This window comes from Arvicanthis niloticus, chromosome 5 (genome assembly GCF_011762505.2).
Source record: "Arvicanthis niloticus isolate mArvNil1 chromosome 5, mArvNil1.pat.X, whole genome shotgun sequence".
Taxonomy (NCBI): domain Eukaryota; kingdom Metazoa; phylum Chordata; class Mammalia; order Rodentia; family Muridae; genus Arvicanthis; species Arvicanthis niloticus.
In genome coordinates, this window is record NC_047662.1 from 24,036,291 (window position 1) to 24,057,250 (window position 20,960).

The 20,960-nt window shown below is 41.0% G+C and overlaps 1 protein-coding gene across 29 annotated transcripts in view; it reads right to left on the reverse strand.

Moving 5' to 3' along the window:
- Positions 1-20,960, reverse strand: part of Pum1 (pumilio RNA binding family member 1) — a 113,409-nt gene that overhangs the window by 78,001 nt on the left and 14,448 nt on the right. For all 29 annotated transcript variants that reach the window (XM_034501738.2, XM_034501755.2, XM_034501754.2 and 26 more), the window contains one exon: positions 780-848. In XM_034501738.2, the coding sequence (XP_034357629.1) occupies positions 780-848 (69 nt within the window). The remainder of the gene's footprint in view (positions 1-779; positions 849-20,960) is intronic.

Here is a 20,960-nt window from a genome sequence, read left to right on the forward strand (position 1 = left end):
TTGCCTTCGAAATACTGAAGTAGATAGGAGAGCTTTTTAAGTACAGAAGAAAACAGATAACCTAGGGTTACTGTCCAGAAAACTGAAGCTCTGCAGCCTTCAGCAGTGCATTTGAGCACTCTACTGTGTTTGTCATCAGTATATGACTCCTGGCAACAAGCAGAACCTTCAGGAGTTGGCTGTACTTTAGCTACATTCTCCTTCTAACCAATGGCAATTCAATATAATAATAAAAAAAATTAAATGCTAAAAAGAAACCAAAGTTGTTTCTGGATTTGTTCTAACCAACTGAGATCTGTATCTGTAAGTAAGAAACCTAAGAAACAGCCACATTCAAAATGGAGCCCTGAGTAACAGCCTTAAAAGAGCACTACTGTAAGAACACAGGCCACCGACATCCTCTGATTAACAACACATCCCAACTCCATCCCCAACTGTGAAAGCACATAGCCACTGAAAACTGAGGTCAAGGTAAGAACACCTGATGAATATAAATTAAATTATGTTTGAACACCTCATATTACAGCTAACTTATTAATATGTTTATTGTTAGTGCTCATATTTGGTGCTTTGCAGTTTGAGTAACTGGACTAAGTTACTAAATCACCCTCTACCAGTAGAGTTTTGGCACAATTCTCCAACATCCTATTCTTACTGTGAGAATGGCAACAAGGAAAAGCAAGCACAGATTTCTAGAGACTAGATTCAGACACAACTGATGAAAGACAAGTCCAAGCTTCCCTAGGAACACCCACTTTCAACCACACCAGCTCACTTACCTCGCCCATAGCTCTCCCTTCCAGAGCAAGTGCTTGAAAATCATGATTTAATTCATCCATAGAGCGTACCTAGTGTTCAGAATAGAAGGGAAAGCTTTACGTCAGTATTATGAATATTACATACATATTATGCACAAACGAAGTCTTTTCTATATTTACTTTAAGAAAGCAACAAGCACAGTAACAAAACTCAAGGGATTAAACATTCACTCACCTTTAACCATTAAGATTCAGAAAACTGATCCCTGTGTTACCCTACCTGCTGTCTTCATTTTCAAAGCATGAACTATATATACCACATGACGAGAATGCTAGCTACTGTTCACATGCTGCAATCAACAGAGATCAGCACAATGGCACTCAACAGCGAGTCTCTGATCTATAACAGGGCTGCATCTCCTTCAGCAGTAAAGCAGGAGGGAGGCCAGTTTAAACCAGCACTTTTGGGTAACTCCAAGAGATCAAGCTATAGACTGTACAGAGTACCCCAGCATCTATAGAAGACAGTTCCAGAAAGCCCCCAAATATCAAACAAGGGAGAAAGAAATAGCACACAACACAAGAAATCTTCCTCACATCTCACTAAAGCACATCCATATACAACCCATTTCATCAGCTCCAATGTCATTACCTGCTGAGATGCTGGAGTAAGGCACTTCCCACGGTGCAAGGAAAGAGCTGACTCCCTCAGGTTGTTCTCACTCACACATGCATGCTTGCACACAGACATGGAATAGTAATCACAAAAGTAAGATAGCTTTAACAGTGAAGATAAAACATGAGACAGGGTACTAAAAATAGCCATTTCCATCAAGCCACAAACTCACAGGTCAAAAAAAGTGGCAAGTTTTAGGTCACTGTGAATTTCAAAACAGCAAAAGCCATTTGCTATCTGCTGTCTTCTCAGATATGACCAACAATCCATCTCTCTGCTTTCTGAAGCTAGAGTTTCTGCCACCCCTGGAAAAGATATTTTTGAAAGAAGCCACTTCTGCACACCTGAAAACAAGACTCCTGAAGCAGGAGCCTCCTAAACTCGCTGTCCTATTAGCCACCACCTTCCGGGGTTGGTAGACAATTTCTAGAAAGTAAATGTAAAGGCATGGTACTGCACCCCTTTGATCCCAGCAGTCAGGAGACAGAGGCATGGGAACTCTGTGAGTTTGCTGCCAGCCTGGTCAACAGAGCAAGTCCCAGGACAGTCAGGCTACACAGAGAAACCCAGTCAAAGGGGAAAGGGAAAAAGAAAAAGAAAAAAAATAGAAAACCCTTTAAGACAGAATGTTAGTTTGTCTCAACTGTCAACATACTGTATATAAACTAAACAGCATTATAGCTTTCTATCACAGACTTCAAAGCCTACAGGCAACAAACTGTGTTTATTAAGCAGTAACAACTTGGAAATATTTGCTAAGAATACAAATGTAAACAAGCTGGGTATCACCTAAATGATCCCAGCACTTAGAAGCCTGAGACAAGAAGATCACCAAGTGTCACTGTAACAGGAACTGCAGAGCTGGCCTCTAGTTAAGAGGGCCTGTTGCTGTAATCTTCATCCTAAGACTGACTCCCAGCACTAACAGGGCAGAGCTCACAACCATCCATGACTCCATGTTTCAGGGATACAACACCCTCTCCTGACTTCCATGGGCACCAGAAACACATAGTACACATACATACATGCACACAGGCAAAATATGCATACTCATAAAATTTTTAAAATAAACTTTAAAAAACTACAGGCAGAATATGGAAAGCACATTGGTCTATATCTTACTGTGTGATCTATCTTATATGAAAAAACACTCAACAATTCTTGAACACTTAAAAAAAATACAAATACGGGTTTAGTCAGAACACTAGTAATATTGTTCATATTTCCCAAAGAAACTAGAAGTAGGATTGAACGGGGAAAAACACCCTTTCAGCTTCACGGCTCGTCCTCCTCCCTCTCTCTGCTCTCCATCCCTCCCAGGACTCCTTTACACCTTCTTTTACTTTATCACTCCTTCCAGGCTTCCCTGTTCCCCAGTGACCACCTCACTTACACTAGAAACTAGTATTATCCTTTCCCTATCTACTGTCTTCTACTTCCTATGCTGGAAAGGGGCCTCATTTCCTAAAGCTTGCTTTGCTAGGATACCACAAACTCCATTTAAACTTTGATCTAGTTAAGCAAAGCAAAAACAAAAACAAAAGAAATATCCTACAGATAGATGTGTATTAACAATTCAGGAAGCTGTCTGCTTTGATAGTTCTATATGATAAGGTTACTGACACCAGGCCAGCTATCCATCCAAAATTCTTCCTTTAAAAACAAAACTCATTATCAAAAGAATCAAAAGAAATTGGAGGATAAAAATGTAGGCTATCTAAGAAATGTTTGGCCTAGGAAACAAAGCCTTTTTCCACATCAAGAGGAAAGGCTGGCTGTACTTATAGTCTGTAGCCAACCCTTCCCACCAAGACTGGACTTTCTTCCAAGTCATTGTACCCTCTGCCTCTCTTTTCTTCAGAAAGCTTTGACTGGCAGGTTATGTTAATTTTTTTTTCTTTGTGGCACTTGCCAGTGTTGCCTAATTTTCTCCATCTGGGCTTCCCTGTCGATGTCCTATGGCTACCTCCTTCCATTCAAACAGCATCACTCTTTGTAAATATGTACCTGTATCTTTTCTGTATGAATGTTTGTCTGCATGGACACCACATGGATGTCTTGTGTCTCTAGAGTTCTGTGAGCTGCCATGTGGGTGCTGGGAACACAAGGACAGCAGCATCCTAACTGTTCAGCCATCTGTGCAACCTAGATAACCCTTTATCAGAGCACATGAGGCTGACTTGGGAGCCTGATATGCCCACATGCCTCTTCATCCCACCTCAGGACATCATCACCCTTATGCTATGAGTTTCATTTCCTCTTCCAGAGGCCAGGACTTCCTTTTGAAAGGCCTAATACCTGCCTTTTCTTCTAACAGGGAAGAATAGCTGCTGCTCTAACTAGCCCCACATTTTAATTCATTAATCTGGTGTTTTGTCACATAGGTCTTGCAAAATTAAATTATAACAGATAGAAGGCAAGAGAGAGCATGTCATAAAATAAAAAGTCAAAGTACTGTTTTATAATTTGTGTGTGTGTGTGTGTGTGTGTGTGTGTGTGTGAGAGAGAGAGAGAGAGAGAGAGAGAGAGTGAGAGAGTGAGAGAGTGTGTGTGTGTGTGTGTGTGTAAAGTTTTCAAGACAGGGTTTCTCTGTGTAAAGCTGGGTTTGGAGTTCCAAGCCAACCAGAGTTATATACTTAAGATTGTCTCAAAACTTAAATTAAAAAAAAAAAAAAAACCCTCAAACACCTAATGCTATGCCCTCCACTTAACCATGCCTACAACACTAACACTGATCACAGCAGAGCCAAATTTGCCACTATTTCTCATCTGCATAGCTCTGAGTAGCCTGTAGCTACCACACAAACATGTCACAATCAACAACTGAGACAAAATGTGCAATACTTAAGACAGCATAGCCAATCTGGGCTAGAGAGATGATGGCTCAGCAGTTAAGAGCACTGACTATTCTTCCAGGGGTCTTTGAATTCAATTCCCAGCAACCACATGGTGGCTCACAACCATCTGTAAAGGGATCTGACACCTTCTTCTGGCACACAGGTGTACATGACATGCAGAGAGTACTCGTATACAATCAATCACTCAATCAATCACTCACTCACTCAATCAATCAATCAATCTTTACAGGTCTGGAGAGATGGCTCAGCAGTTAAAAGCACTGACTGCTCTTCCAGAGGTCCTGAGCTCAATTCCCAGCAACCACATGGTGGCTCACAAACCATCTGTAACGGGCATCTGATGCTATCTTCTGGTGTGTCTGAAGACAGCGACAGTGTACCCACATACATAAAATAGATAAATAAATCCACATGCATGAAATAGATAAATAAATCTTTTAAAAAATAAATCTTTACAGAGAGGGACAGAAAGAGAGAGGGGGGGAAGAGAGAGAGAGAGAGAGAGCGCGCCAACAGGGCTCCCTTCACTGACTAGTCTGCAAAAGTATTCAAGAGTCAGCCCTTCTTTCTCTATGCTTATCCAGAGGATAAATTTTAGTCATCCCCAGAAGAAAGAAGGGGGGCCAGAAAGTACTTTAATACTTCACTTCCATCATCAAAATACTGTAAGTACCTATATTGCTTGATGTTATATAACAGTTCATTCCTAGATTAAAGCATTCCTGAAGGAAGTCTTAACACAGAAAGTAAGCAATGCTTTGCTTCTAAAAGTCCTTGAAATTGACCAGCTTCATTACCTGTTCCCCAAGAGTAAAAAAGATTGCTGAGTCAGTCTTGGACAAGCCACAAGCCACACTGAGAAGACTACTAGGGCCACACCAGCAAAGCTGCCAGCAAGGGGCTAGAGCCACCTGCAAAAAACCACTTTCCAAAGTGCTGAGCTATCTGCACGGTGTCCAGGGAGCTCCAGGTTCTCAGCTTCTGTTGGCTATCACCCATGCTAGCTTTGGCAATACAGTTGTCTAAGATACTTTTGTTCCTTCAATAAACCTTCACCCATCCATATTCCTGTTAAGAAGCCCCAGTAAGACTCACTGGCTCAAAAAGATGGACTTTAGTGGTGTTCATACTTTGCTCATCCTAGGCTTCCTGTGTGGGGAGGGAGGGAGAGAGGGAGGGAGGAAGGATTGTGCCTCCCCAGAAAAGTCTATAATCCAACACTGGAATATCTTATTTCCTAAATTGTGACATTTCAGTATATATCCATTCTTTTCCCTTCTCAAATCTGAGCAAATACAACAATTAAGTAAAACATCCATTCAGACACATGGCCTCAAATAAACCACTGCTCCATTCCCACCCATGGCAATTTTTTTTTAAGTTGTCATTGAAATAAAAAGAAAAGCTGTGTGGTAGTGGTGCACGACTTTGATCCCAGCACTCTAAAGGCAGAGATAGATGATTTCTGTAAGTTTAACGACAGCCTAGTCTATACAGTGAGTTCCAAGACAGCCAGGACAAAGAAACCCTGTCTCGAAAAATCAAGAAGAAAGAAAAAGAGAGACAGACAGACAGACAAGGAGGTACTCTAAAATCCTTGACCATTGTTCTGAACATTGTTCTGTACTGGTTCTAATTCTCCCCACTCTCTTGTCTTCTTACTGGCCTAAAGTAGAAGTGAAAGGGGTGGGGAGAGCCATGACAGGATGAACTACTGCCACACACACAACAAAACTCTAAAATTTTTAAACATTGATGACCCACTCATAAATATGTTCCCTAAATTGTAATTTCTTTCTCTTAAATACACCACAGAATACTAACCCCCGCAGTCACTGGAACCACAGAATAATAAAACACACACAGGTGAGCCCTGTGCTGAGGGCATGAGTGGACTTCAACATCCTAGTAGTGTGTGGGTTCGATCCTCAGCACCACTTAGAAAGACAGGACTGGAGAACAGTCTAAACAAAGACTTGCTAGCATTCCAGCCCTCAGATTATTATCCCTCAAATGCAACAGTTTGTCCAGTCCTCTGCTGCATGTACAAAAGAGATAAAACTCAGACAAAACAGGATGTCACAACTTAGTACTCACTAACCTGTACTAAAAGTTTCTTTTGAGAACACATTTGTTCAGTTATACATGTACTTAAAGAAAAGCCAATTAGCTTGACACTTTTTTAAACACCTGTCAAGAAAGAGCCAACTTCGGGCCTGAGAGACAGCTTGGTGCTCAGGAGCACTTGCTGCTCTTCCAGACGTCCCAGTGCCCATGTGGCAGCTCTAGTTCCAGGAGATCCAATGTCCACTTCTAGCCTCAAAGAGACCTGCATGCTTATTTGTATACAGGCTCACATGCAGGGAAGATACCCATACACATAAGATAATAAAATAAAAATAATTTAAAAAAAAAAAAAAAGCACCTTCTTGCTTCCTCCACCTGTGGCCAGAATGGTCCCAAGAATAGCTCTCCCTAAGTAACTACTCCTATAAATCCAGGGGTAGCAGACACCTTTAATGCAAAGCAGAAGCAGGTCTGGTCTACAGAGTGAGTTTGAGGACATCCAGGCATACACAAATTTCACAAATTTCAGCATGAGACAGACATGACTGGCAATGCCAGGAGAATGGCTCCCATGTCCCTTTGAATGACCTCTGAACAGCTAGCTGAATTGAAAGCCAAACCATCTACAGAATTATCTGTATCTTCAAAGATTACAGTTAGTCTTAACAATGCTAAGAGAGCAAATGTGAGTGACAAGAAAGCAGGAAATGTACCCTAGAGGCAACTTCTGTCAAATGGCTCTTCTCTTGTCTCAAAGGAAACCAGTAGGCTTCACTGGCTTTTCTAGGAATTTGACAATAAGCTCTATGAATTTTATTAATATCCATGGCACTTGACCTGCTAAACTGCCTTCCAAGAATTTAAATTCTAAGCAAATAATCAGAGTAAGGGCAAAGATTTATTAACAAAGATTTCAAACTTCATATTATAATGGGGAAAGCAGCAAAGAGCTAAAAAACAGAAGTTATTAAATGCATGTATTTTAAAGATTTTTTTGTTTAGTTTTGTTTTTTGACACATAGCTTCTTTGTGTAGCTTTAGCTGTCCTGAATATGGCTCTCACAGACAATCTGCCTGCCTCTGCCACCCAGTGTGTGTGCCACCACAGAACAATTTAAAGAATTTGATACATCTATTTAAAATGTCTACTTTTTTATGGTATGAGTGTTTGACTTCCATTTATGTCTGTGCATTTTGTGTGTGTGTGTGAGCACGCATGCACACACCTACTGCTTGTGGGGGCAGGGAGAGGGTGTCAGATCTTTAGGAACTGGAGTTATATAGTTAAGAACTGTTAGACGGGTGTTGAGAACTGAACATGGGTGCTCTTTAAAAGCAGCAAGTATTATTAAGTTCTGAGCCGCTACAGGACCCTAAAACATGTCTAAATTTTTAAAGAGAAACATAAGTACATAAAAAGACAAAGTAGGACAACACAAAGTACCACCTGAACACATACCACATCTAAGTAATATACCCAAATGCTAACTTAAAACTTCTAGAGCTGGGGCTAGTAAAATAGCTCAATCAGTAAAAGCCTGAGGCCCTAATTTGATCTAGGTCACCTAGGGTGGAAAGAGATAACTCTTACTGTCCTCTGACTTCCTGAGCCCACACTCAATACATAAATACATCATACAGACACACACTAATAAAACAAAACATAAAAATGTTTTGCTAGAAACCTGGGTAGCCTGGTAGCTGGATATCTGGGTAACCTAGCATGGTAGCATACACATGAGCTCCCAGCTCAAAAGCCAATATGGAGAGATGGGCTGGAGAGATGGCTCAATGGTTAAGAGCACAAACTGACTGCTCTTCCAGTGGACCAAAGTTCAATTCCCAGCACAAATGTTAGGAGGCTTATAAAGCTGTTTATCCAGCTCCAGGAGAGTTTAACATCTCTGGCTTCTGTCAGCACCTGCGCACACATGCACATACTCACACACAGATGCAAGCATAATGAGAAAAGGGACGAGAAGGACCACAAGTTCTGGTCGGTATAGGCATTAAGTTACCTTCTTTTGTAGTGAGAATTCTTGAAATTGTAGTTTCTTTAAAAAACAAAACAAAAAACCCACACAAGTATTTTAAGAGTGTGCTTTTGTCTTAATCCCAGGTGTAGGGATGTGGGGCTGCTTTGAACGTCCACAGCAGCTGACCATGGTTTTCCTCATGCTCTAACAGAAGCATGGTTTTGCCAGTCGCAGATAATTTCTACAATTGTGTAACATTTGGAATTCAGAGGCTATATAACAGTGAGGGCCCCAAGAGGTGGGGGTGAATAGTTGTTGGCCATTTAGGGAGCTGGGTTGCAGTTAAGAAACTAAAGGAAAGAAATTAGATTCAAGAACTTTCCTAATTCCTCTCTTGCCTCTATCCTTGTTTCTCCCCTGTCTAGTGTTAAGAGGTGAAAACAGGGAGGGTATGACAAAGGGCAGGGGGAGAAGAACACAAAAAGTAGCAATAATCAGCTACATGTGTTAGTCATTATTCTATGCTGTAAAGGGATATCATTATATTATATTATATTATATTATATTGGAAAGCATTTAGTTGGGAACGAACGTCCTTACTGCTTCAAAGAGTTGTGGATGATCATCATGGCAGCACAGGAGCACAGAAGCAGGCATAGTACTAGAGAAGTAACGACAGAAGCAGGCATAGTACTAGAGAAGTAACTGAAGGCTACATCCTGAACCACATAGCCAGGCAGACACTGAGCTTGGCATATGCTTTTGAAACTTTAAAGATCACCCCCAGCAACACACCTCCTCCAACAAAGACATAGCTCCCAGCTGGTCATCAACTGAAGACTATGAATACAAATATAAAGGGAGCCATTCTCATCCAAACCACTTCAGTTATAGACCAGCACTGAATACACAAGACTCTATGATAAGGAAGAGGGCTGAAGACATGGATCAACAGTTAAGTGTTCTTGTTGCAGAGACCCGGGTACATTTCCAGCACCTACATCTAAGTAATATATGGCAACTTACAAGCATCCATAGCTCTAGTTCCAAGGAATCTCATGCTCTCTGCTTTTGTTGTTGTTGTTTGGTTTTGGTTTTTTGTTTTGTTTTTGTTTTTGCTTTTTCAAGACAGGATTTCACTCTGGCTGTCCTGGGACTCAAGAGATCCACCTACCTCTGCCTCCCAAGTGCTGGGATTAAAGACATGCACCACCACTACCCAGCTGTATAGCTATTTCCTAATAAGGAATGGAGAGGTCAGATAACTGACTAATTAAAAAAAAAAGGTATGAGATGGCTGTGGGCAGTTTCCACAGATAGCAAGCACTGTTTGAAGCAAAGACAGATCAATCTTCAATGCCATCATGACAGATGTTGTCAAAGCTAGAGTTTATTACATCTTCAACACTGTTTGTTGCTTAGTTCTCAAAGAGATAGTGTATGAAATTTTCTCCCTAGCTTTTTTTGAAACAAAGCAAAAAACAAAGGAAAGTTAAACTCTTCTTGCTCAATTACACAGCCAAGCCAGCTCCAAAACCTGGTGGGGCTCACCTTTAATCCTAGAACTTTAATCCCAGAGGCAGAGACAGGCAGGTCTCTGTATTCAAAACCCTCCTAGTCTACAGAACAAATTCCAGGTCAGCTAAAGCTACATAGAGAAACCCTATCTGGAACAAATAAAAGTTAAAAACTAAGGCCAAGTGGTGATGCATATCTTAATAGTAACAGCAGCACTCAGGAGATAGAGACAGGCAGGTGTGTGGAGAGCTCTTGGTGCTGCTTCAAGAATATTGGCAAATATTTGACATTGGGCTAGAACAAGGAAGTAGGCACAGGCAAGAATTTGACATTGGATAAGACAAAGAAGTAGGCTCAAGATCTAGATCACCTAGATAATTCCCTTAATAATATGGGACCTTTGCTTATGCCTTGTTTGTTCCTTGACTACTTTTGTCTTTGACCTAGGACTGACCCTATTTTTGCATGTACCTAGAATGGTATAAGAGCTGACTGAAGAAAGCAAACCTGCCCCAGCACTTGCTGGAATCATAATATAATGTTGTCTAGTTGTCTTTTCTTTCTTTAATCTTCACTCCTTCCCTTGAAACCCTGCTGACTGACTGAGCTGGCCTCAACTTTGGAGCTCAAGTAAAGTGAAGGATACAGTGAAGGACAGTGAAGGGTACAGTGAAGGACACTGTGAGAAAAGGAAGCATGTACAAAGGGAAATAGAAAAATTTAGGTTACTGGTGAGTAAACCATATAAAAATGGGACAGGGTAATGGGAGGGGGAGGGGGAGGGGGAGGGGGAACATATGCTTAGAGTTATGCTAAAATCTAGAGTGAAGATAATTCTCATAGATGCTTTTAGTTTTTAGACCCTGGTTAGAGATAATTTAGACCCCAGACATGAGAGGGATAATGGGTTAGCATTCTGGATCCCTTTGGTAGAACATCTGTTTTTTTCCCCTCTCTATTGTGTGTCCTTGGCGCACTGTCTCTCCATGTCTGTCAGTTTATGTCTATGGTTTCTTTTTTTTGGTTTTTTGAGACAGGGTTTCTCTGTATAGCCCTGGCTGTCCTGGAACTCACTTTGTAGACCAGGCTGGCCTTGAACTCAGAAATCCGCCTGCCTCTGCCTCCCAAGTGCTGGGATCAAAGGCGTGCGCCGCCACCACCGCCCGGCTTATGTCTATGGTTTCATTTCGTTGCTGGATTGTTGCTGTGTTTCACATTCAAAAAAAAAAAAAAATGGTTAAAACTTTATCTGCTGGCCTTTTACCCCTTAGTTTTTAACTTATTTCAAGGATTTAAAAAAAAAAAAAAAACACTGAACTGGCACAACAATAACTGCTAAGTTACCCTGCACCTGTAGCTAAGAGTCAGCACAGCTGGAAAAGCCCTGCTAAGGGCTGATTGTCTACATAAGCCTCTCTTAAAGGGCCAACAGCTTCCAGGCTTTTCTGGGCAGGAAGCTGATGGTTGTTTCTTCTACAGAAATCTGTGATTACTGGGTTCTGCAGGTGACAAGGTGCTCCTCCCTTGAATTATGGCTAAAAATATAAGAAAATTTTGTCTGTGTGCTCTAAATATATAAAATGGGCATAGCCACTTCATGTTTCTTTCAGACTGTTCTGTATCTCTGAGTTACAGATTATTGGCTTATAAATTATTGGGCATTGTTAAAAATTTGCAACATTAGTAACAGAAAGTTGACTTAAAAATGATAACACAAGGGCTGGTGAGATGGCTCAGCGGTTAAGAGCACTGACTGCTCTTCTGGAGGTCATGAGTTCAAATCCCAGCAACCACATGGTGGCTCACAACCATCTATCTGTACTGGGATCTGATGCCTTCTTATGGGGTGTCTGAAGACAACTACAGTGTATTTACATATAATAAATAAATTTTTTTAAAAAATGATAACACAGGCTGGAGAGACGGCTCAGTGGTTAAGAGCACTGACTGTTCTTCGAGAGGTCCCGAGTTCAGTTCCCAGCAACCACATGGTGGCTCACAACCATCTGTAATAGGATCCAATGCCCTCTTCTAATGTGTTTGAAGACAGCTATACTCACATACAAAATTTTTTTTAATCTTAAAAAAAAAAACAAGAAAGAAAGAAAAAAAAAAAGACAAGACAAGACAAGACAGACAGACAGACAGACAACTCAGGGTTGGAGTCATTCTGGGCAACATCACATGGCATGAGCCAACCCAGAGAAACAGGTCTCTGAAGATACTTCTAAATAGGAATAATATTTTATGTAATTCCTATCCTAGAAAAGACTTATAAAAGATAGGATTTAAAGCAATGTTTCTTTTTTTGTTTTGTTGTTTTTTGGTTTTTTGAGACAGGGTTTCTCTGTGTAGCCCTGGCTGTAGACCAAGCTGGCCTCGAACTCAAGAAATCCGCCTGCCTCCCCCTCCCAAGTGCTGGGATTAAAGGCGTGCGCCACCACCACCCGGCGCAATGTTTCTTTAATGAGGTATTAAAAGCTGCACCATCATGCATTCATATACAAGAACTGGCAGCCAAACTTTGTAACATAAAAGTAATGTAGTTGGTATTGATTTTAGAGGGACTGGACTGTTTACACTGTTAAAAATTGGTTTTCCCTTCCAAAATTATGGTTATGCTCTGATATTGCAAAAGAAACTTAAAAATTATAGTTAAGTATATATAAAGCTAATGGAACATTAGCACTTTACAATTCAATCACAAGAGTCTGATGAAATACTTATTCCTTATTCCAAAGAGCAATTAAATTGGTTATTGCAGAATACTGTTTTTAACCTATTGCATGTGCAACCATTTTAGGCAAAATTGATAATTATTATCATCCAAAAGATAAGTTGTTACAATTTGCCTCTATGCGTGCTTTTGTATTTCCTGTAAATTTGTGCATGTAGCACATAAAGAATGTGTTTACTGTATTTACAGATGGCTAATCTGATGGGAAGGCAGCATGTGTAAATGGATCACATATTTATTCTCATGTCACCCCTACCCCCACCCAATTCAGTATAGGTAACTGAATTATGTGCTGTAGCACTGTTTTTGAAATGTTGAAAAAAAAAATCAAGCTTTTAATTTGTATACTGATAGCATACACACACACACAAACACACACATACACACTTACTTTTTAGGATATTTCAGAGTTCATACTGGATTGCCAAGACAGCGTAGTGAGGGCAATGCTACAGCATATGACAGGCCAATGGCATGGTCCTGATTTGGTATTAATATGGGGAAGAGGGCATGTTTGTGATTTTTCCACAGGATGCCGAAGGAATATGGTGGTGGCTGCCAGAGCAATTGGTAAGACATACTGATGCTGGGACTAAGAATGATGCTTGCTGACTCTGAGTTTGCTGAGTGCCCTGACAATGGTGACAGGGAACCTGTATTGAGCCTATGTTCTTCATACACCACTGATACATCTGGTGTCGTCCAGACGAGAGATTCTTGTGACCAGTAATAATACACAACTTCTTGGATCTCCTTGGACAAGGAAATCAACTTATAAGACCATGTTTTTCAATGCATTTGGTGGTGGGATTCCTGTTTGCTTTGTGAAGAATAGTATGAATGATGGGTGTATTTCTGTGTTTACTCATATTTGGAAGAGAAACATTTTACAAACTTTAACTCAAAGCATAGAGATGGGCACAAAAAAAATGCTATGAAGAAATCTGCCTCTGATCCTCATGAGATAGGACCTTGTGGATCTGAACCCACGGAGAATGTGGAACAGGCATTATTAACAAAATGGTTAGATGGAAAGAATGTTATAATCAACCCCCAATGTGGTTTAATGTTCCGAATAATATGTGAGTTATTGACTGGGCATGGTATCAGTCAAACATTGGACAAAAGGAGATGTCTATAGGTCTTTGGCAATCAGAAGCAGGTCATTTCCAAAGACATATTTGGAAGTTATCTGCAGCTCGCTATGAAGTTACATTAGCAATAGACAAAATTGGGATAGGATCTGGATTTCAAACAAGTGTTAGTGCATATGTTAAGGCTCCTGATCTTTTATTAATAGGCCATGTTAAAATTTTGTTTATTCTATGGCATTTTAATGTAAGTTGCATTGATTGTACACTTTCTAATTATGTTAGTGTATTGAAATAAATCTAGCATGTCTGGTATGGTAGTCTATCAACCAGCTTTTCTTTTATTGCCTGTGAGTATGACAGGACCTTGTATTCTGAAAAAAAGCTTACAAATATTGGAAGAAGTGAGTCAGGCTTTAAGTAGAAGCAAATGAGTTGTGGATTTGATTATTGCTAATAATATAGCAGCTCTGATTACATTAATAGCTACAGCCACTGCTTCTGCAATTGCTTTGATGCAAGAAGTTAAAACAGCTACTTTCATTAATCATTTAGCAGACAATGTTACTAATCCTCTGAGTATTCAAGAAGATTTAGACAGGGGTTTGGAACAATTAATTGATGCTCTTTATGATACTATTCAAATTATTGGAGAGGAAATTCAAAGTTTAGGAGTAAGAACCATCTCGGTTGTCACAATAAGTAGCAATAGACTTGTGCACCTCTAAAATTTACAATGACAGCCATTATAATTGGGAGAAAATTCAAAGACACTTGCAAGAAATTTGGCATAATTCTAACACCTCTCTGGATATTATAACTTTGCATAACAAGAATATGAATTTAAAAAACACTGACCTGCTGAGTTTTGAGCTGCAGATACTGCTGGTAAATTATTCATGGCTTAAGGTCAGTATTTCCATCTTGGTCAAGCCTCAAGAATGGCTTATATAGCTTTATATCACCATTGTGATAAAACTTGCCTGTAACAACTTCAGCATGTTGGCGGCCAAAATTCATGGCTTGAAACTAAAACAGGCTGGCAGTCAACAATGGTTCTGCACAGAGCCTTACCAACCTAAAACAGAAGTGCATTGCTTTGGCTTATGCATATTCCATGATGGGTAAGGAAGACATTCTTGTCAGAACAACCTAAGACAGTCTTGTTTATGAAATGAAAGAGGGGGAGATGTGGAGAGCTCTTAGGGCTGCTTCAAGAATATTGGCAAGAATTTGACATTGGGCCAGGACAAGGAAATAGGCTCAAGATCTTGATAAGTCCCACAATATCTTGGGACCGTTGTTTATGCTTGTTTGTTCTTGACTACTTTGTCTTTGACCTAGAACTGACTCTATTTTTGCATGTACCTAGAATAATATAAAAGCAAATTGAAAAAAAGTAAACCTGCCTCAGTACTTGCTGGGGTCATGATACAATGTTGCCTAATTCTTTCTTTAATCTTTACTCCCTCCCTCAACCCTGCTGACTGACTGAGCTAGAAACCTATCTGAAACAAATAAAAATAAAAACTGAGGCCAAGTACAATTGGTGATGCATATGTCTTAATAACAGCCATACTGGTCTTTATACTAGGCTGTATAGAGAAACCCTATCTGAAAAGTTAAAAAAAAAAAAAAAAAAAAAATTTAAAATGGGAAGGCAGAGCAGAGTTCACTTTATTATTTATTTTTTATGTCTATGGGCATTTGCCTGCACATATGTCTACCCGCCACACACATGTTCAGCTTCCCTAGAAACAAAAAAAGAATATGCCCTGAAACTGGAATTGCAGACAATTGTGAGTCACCATGTAGGCACCAGATACTGCAAAAGCAGTGTTCATAAGCACTAAGCCATATTTCAAACCTTAAAACCAAGTAAAACCCTTTAAGTGTTGTGTGTGCTTTGACTTTGTGATTCTGCTTTTTAAAAAAACTTAGGTCTCTCAAGGCCTATGAAATGGTTCAATGATAAAGGTGCTAGTTACAAAACTTGACAACATGAATTCCATCCCTGGCACTCACTATAGGAGAGAATTCACTACTGAAAGTTACCCTCTGACCTCTATACCTCTGCTGTGTGAGATGTGAGTCCTCTGCCCTATGTACAGAAAATAAATTAGAAGATAATTTTTAAAAATGCAAATGCCCAGTATGACGTATTAGGAAAAGTTAAAACTGTAAAAACAACAATATCTAGACATAGAGGTAGGATGGATTACTAAAGACAACAGACAACTAGGACATTCCATGTCAGGATTGTGATACTACAAGCATACATATCACAAACTCTACAGAATTGCACAACCAGCTGGGTACAGTAGTGTAGAGCTGTAGTGACAACTATTCAAGAGGCTAAAAGAAAAAGATCACCTGAGCTCAAGTTTGGCCACACAGAGAGATTCTATCATTAAATAAACTAGAATTACATTTACCATAAAATATGCCACCTAGCAGGACATGGTATAATAGCCCTTTAATCACAGCACTTGGAAGACAGAGGCAGGCAGATCTCGAGTTCCAGGACAGCCAGAGCTACATAGTAATAACCTGTCTCAAAAACAAGAAGTAAAAATGCCACCTTAATAAAAGGGGAGTGGGGGTGAGGGTGGGGGATATGGAGGCACACCTGTAATTCCATCTATAGAAGGCTAAGTAGGACAGGATTACTAAACCAGGTTAGTCTGGACCACACAGTAATACCATGTCTCAAGTAAATGGGGTAAACCAGACATAGTAGTGAATGACTTTAATCCCATGAAGACAGAGAAAGGTGGATTTCTGAGTTTAAAGCTACTCTGATCTACATAGTTAAGTTCTAGACCATAGTTACATGTTGAGAACCTGTCTCAAAAAGCAAGATAAGGGGGGGTGGGGAGCACACAAGAGATATAGTAATAATGGGCTTCATTACTTTCCCATCCTAAACAAGTGAGGGAAAATTCAAATTACATGAACTCCCATACATTTTCTGAAATGAGCCATAATTTACTGTCTTGGTCAGTGTTCTATTGCTGTGAAGAAAACACCATGACCACAACAACTCTTATAAAGGAAAGCATTTAACTTGAGGCTTGCTTATAGCTTAGGGAGTCTGTTACAGCTGGGAGCACAGCAGCACACAGGAAGACAGTACTGGAGAAGTTATCTGAGAGTTCTACACCCTCATCAGCAGGGAGTAGAAAGACTCTGGGCTTGGCTTTGGGCTTCTGAATAAAGCCACAGCTCCTAATCCTTTCAAATAGACTTGAACTTCTAGTCATCCAGGAGTAGTACTATGAACCTCTAGGGGCCATTCCCATTCAAACTGTCAACCATCAATAGCTATTCATACAGATATTTTATTTTGTTTTCACTTGCTTCAAGGATACTGCCTCACTTCCCTCCTACGACTGACCTCAAACTCACAGCAATCCTATACCAGCTTTCTTTGAGTGTTGAGGTTACAGAAATGCACTTTAAAAATTCAAGTATTTTTAAAAACATCATTTTTTATTACATTATGATTTATTTATTTTGTATGCATGGAACAGAGGACTCACATATGCCACAGCACAAGTGTGGAAGTCAGAGAACAACTTTTTTTTTTAAGATTTATTTATTATTTTATGTATATAAATACACTGTAGCTATCTTCAGACACACCAGAAGGGGGCATTGTATCCCATTACAGATGGTGTAAGTCACCATGTGGTTGCTGGGAATCGAACTCAGGACATCTGGAAGAGTACTCAGTCATACATAGTTTGAGTTTAACTTAGCCAAGCCTTTGGGGAAAGAAGAATAGAAAGGTGATACATACATATAACTATATCTTATCAGCTGAAAGAAAACATGTTTTCTTTCGCATGCAACATCTGGATTTAACTTTCTTTTTCCAAGACGGGGTTTCTGTGTGGCCCTAGCTGACATGGAACCTGCTCTGTAGATCAGTCGGGTCTCAAAGACTCATAGAAATCCACCTGCCTTTGACACCCTGAGATTAAATGTATGCCTGTGGGGCGGTGGGCTTTGAAAGGCAGCTTGGGTACCTGGTCGAGTACAGGCCTCGAAACCCCGTGACCCTACTAGGACCGTGGGAGTTCCACCTTGCTCCTAGGCCCTGGTTCCTTTCACTTAGCTTCAACCATCCACAGCCCCTCCCAAACAAAGGTTTGTGGCCTTAGGTCACATAGCACAAGTAGAGGGCATGACAGAGCCTCAAGAGATCTCCATATTAATGAGATACCTAAAGGCCAGAGGGCATAGCCAATTAAGGATTCCTTCCCAGACCCTCCTCCCTGCAAAAGATATTTAACCTCAAGCCCACCCTGTGACAATAAACTTTTTTTTTTTTTTTTTTTTTTTTTTTTTGGTTTTTTGAGACAGGGTTTCTCTGTGTAGCCCTGGCTGTCCAGGAACTCACTCTGTAGACCAGGCTGGCCTCGAACTCAGAAATCCGACTGCCTCTGCCTCCCAAGTGCTGGGATTAAAGGCGTGTGCCACCACCGCCTGGCCAATAAACCTTTTTAAACCACGGACTCCCTCTCGTCTTTGGGGGGCCTTCAACTAATGAGCCACCACCTAGTCTCCCATGGAGGACTTCTCTGCATTCCAGCCACGGAGGCCCGACAACTCAAGGGAGCTACCTGAGCCAGCCATGACCCAGCCAAGCGAGTCACAATGACCAAAAGTCTCCACTCAGTGGGCACCGCCAGAGTTCCTCCCTCTTGCCCCTCTTGGCTTCGGGCCAGGCCAGTTGAGCCTGTATGCCCAATCTCAGTCCTTCTGCAGCCTCCCAGCAACGCCTGGGAGCCAAGGGCAGAGACCAACCAGTCTCCATCTAGCTGCTTCGGCCTGGAGACCCCGGACCTGAGAGCTCTGCTCCTGCAGGGTCCCAGACTGAGACCTCTCCACACCCGGGCAGAGCCCTGTGGCTTCTCATAGCCCAACATTCACCTGGCGCTACATGGAGTGAACTCAGTCAAATTCCTGCGCTTCTGCCCCCCTGAGCCGCAGTTCCAGACACCTGGGGAACAGGACCCACACGTCCGTGCACGGGCACCACAGCCCTGCATATGCCACCACTGCCCAACTGATTTTTATGTACACATACATGTAAAACCTTAAAATAGGATTGTGAAAGATTAAAAAAGTTCTAGAGCAGGGAAAAGGATAATGGATCCTATGTCATAAGAAAGCAAACACAGGAGAAAAAGGGGCACAGAGCAAAGAACAAAGTATAACGATATGTATTGTGTGGTAATGTAAGAATTAAAAAATACAAGGTAGCTTAAAAAGAGAAAACTACAAAAATAAAAATGCATTGTGAATTCCATGTCATTGAGCACTGGGAGGCAGGCAGAACTCTGCATTCTAGGACAGCCAGGACACAACTAGACCCTGGCGCAAAATATAAGGAATTCATTCAAGTCATTTATTCATTCACTAAACAGCATCATGTGAAAGCACTGCACAAACAATATTTAAAATGTATGCTTTGACAAAGTTATAGATTCAGTACAGCTGCAGTGGAGACAATTAAAAAAGCAGAGAGGTGACCTGCACCAAAACACCAAGCAGAACCTGTTATAGTATTTCGAAGGGAAGTTGAAGTTACCCTAAATTCAAAAGAAAACAAAAAGAAATTGGCCTGGCTAAGAGGCACTCTTGTAATCCCAGCACTAAGAAGAACTGGCAGTGTGAAGCCAGCCCAGACTACATAGTAAGATCCAGACCATCCGAGGCTACAAAGCCAAACCCTATCTTTAAAAACTGGTAATGACCACAGGGCTAAAAACACAGCTCAGTTGGCAGAGTGCTTGGTTGTAGATAGAAGTCCTCTGGTTGATCCTCAATAACCCACAACTGGGTTCTGGGGGTGGATACCTGTACCTGAGCACTTGGGAGACAATAACATAAAGAACAAACACTCATCAGCTATACCTTGAGATGGAGTCCAGCCTGGAATACAAGATACCGTGTCTCCAAAAAACAGTGATGGCTGAAGAGATGGCTCAGTGGCTAAGAACACTGACTGATCTTCCAGAGGTCCTGAGTTCAATTCCCAGCAACCACATGGTGGCTCACAATCTCATGGTAGCAGGCATGAGATGAGGACCTGTGGTGGGATCCAATACCCTCTTCTGATGTGTCTGAAGACAGCTACAGTGTACTCATATACATAAAATAAATCAAAAAAAGAAAAAAAAACCCAACAATAGATATGCACAGATTATCTTGAAGGCTGGAAGACGTATTGTTACCGCCTCTTGCAGCGTAATCAAGGGAAAGAGAAGGGGAAGAGAACAGAGTAGACCAAAGAGGGTAGGGAGCTCTATTTTGGGGTGGAGAGATGACTAGCGTGGGAGTGGTTAAGAGCACACAACACAGTACTGCCACCCAGGACCTATGTTCAAGTCCCAGCACCCACATCCCTTAACTTCAACTCCAAGTGATCTGACACCTTTCAGACCTCTTCCTACATGGGTGCACACACAACAATAAAAAAAAAAAAAAAAAAAAAAAATTTAATGTTTTTCAAAATACTCTTATTCTACAGTAGCATTTAAAAAAAAAAAAAAAAAAAAAAAAAAGCCAGAGGCTGGAGTTGACTTGGCAGACTACAACAATACTTGCAGCTAGCTCTTTTATAGGACCTGAGTTTGGTTGCCAGCACCCACATCAGGTGGCTCACCTGTGACTCCAACTCCAGAGGATCTGATGGCCTCTTCTGGCCTCCTCAGGCACCTGCAGGCATGTGACCACACACATACACATATATAAGTTGTAAAACTGTAGAAGTGGCTCAGCAACTAAAAGCACTTAATGCTCTTGTACAGGACCCAGGTTTGGTTCCCAGCACTCACACAACTAACTACTCAGACCACCTGTAATTCAAGTTCCATAGGATCCGAGACTCTTCTGACCTTGATAGGTATGCATACACACATGGAGGCAAGCATTACACACATAATAAATCTTTAAAAAGGGAAAAAGAAAAACAACATCAGACAAGAATGCCAGTACAAGCTGGTGATCCAACACCCAGGAAGACACAGGCCAAAAGGTCTGCATATCAGTCTTAGGCCAGACAGGCTTACAGACAGATACTATGTTTAAAAACCAAAAGGAAAAAAAAATGTGTGACACCAGGCTGGGATAGAGAGATGTTCAGCTCAACTTCTTAAAATTATGTGTTGTTTAGCGGGCAGTGGTGGTGCATGCCTTTAATCCCAGCACTTGGGAGGCAGAGGCAGGCAGATTTCTAAGTTTCTGAGAGGCCAGCCTGGTCTACAGA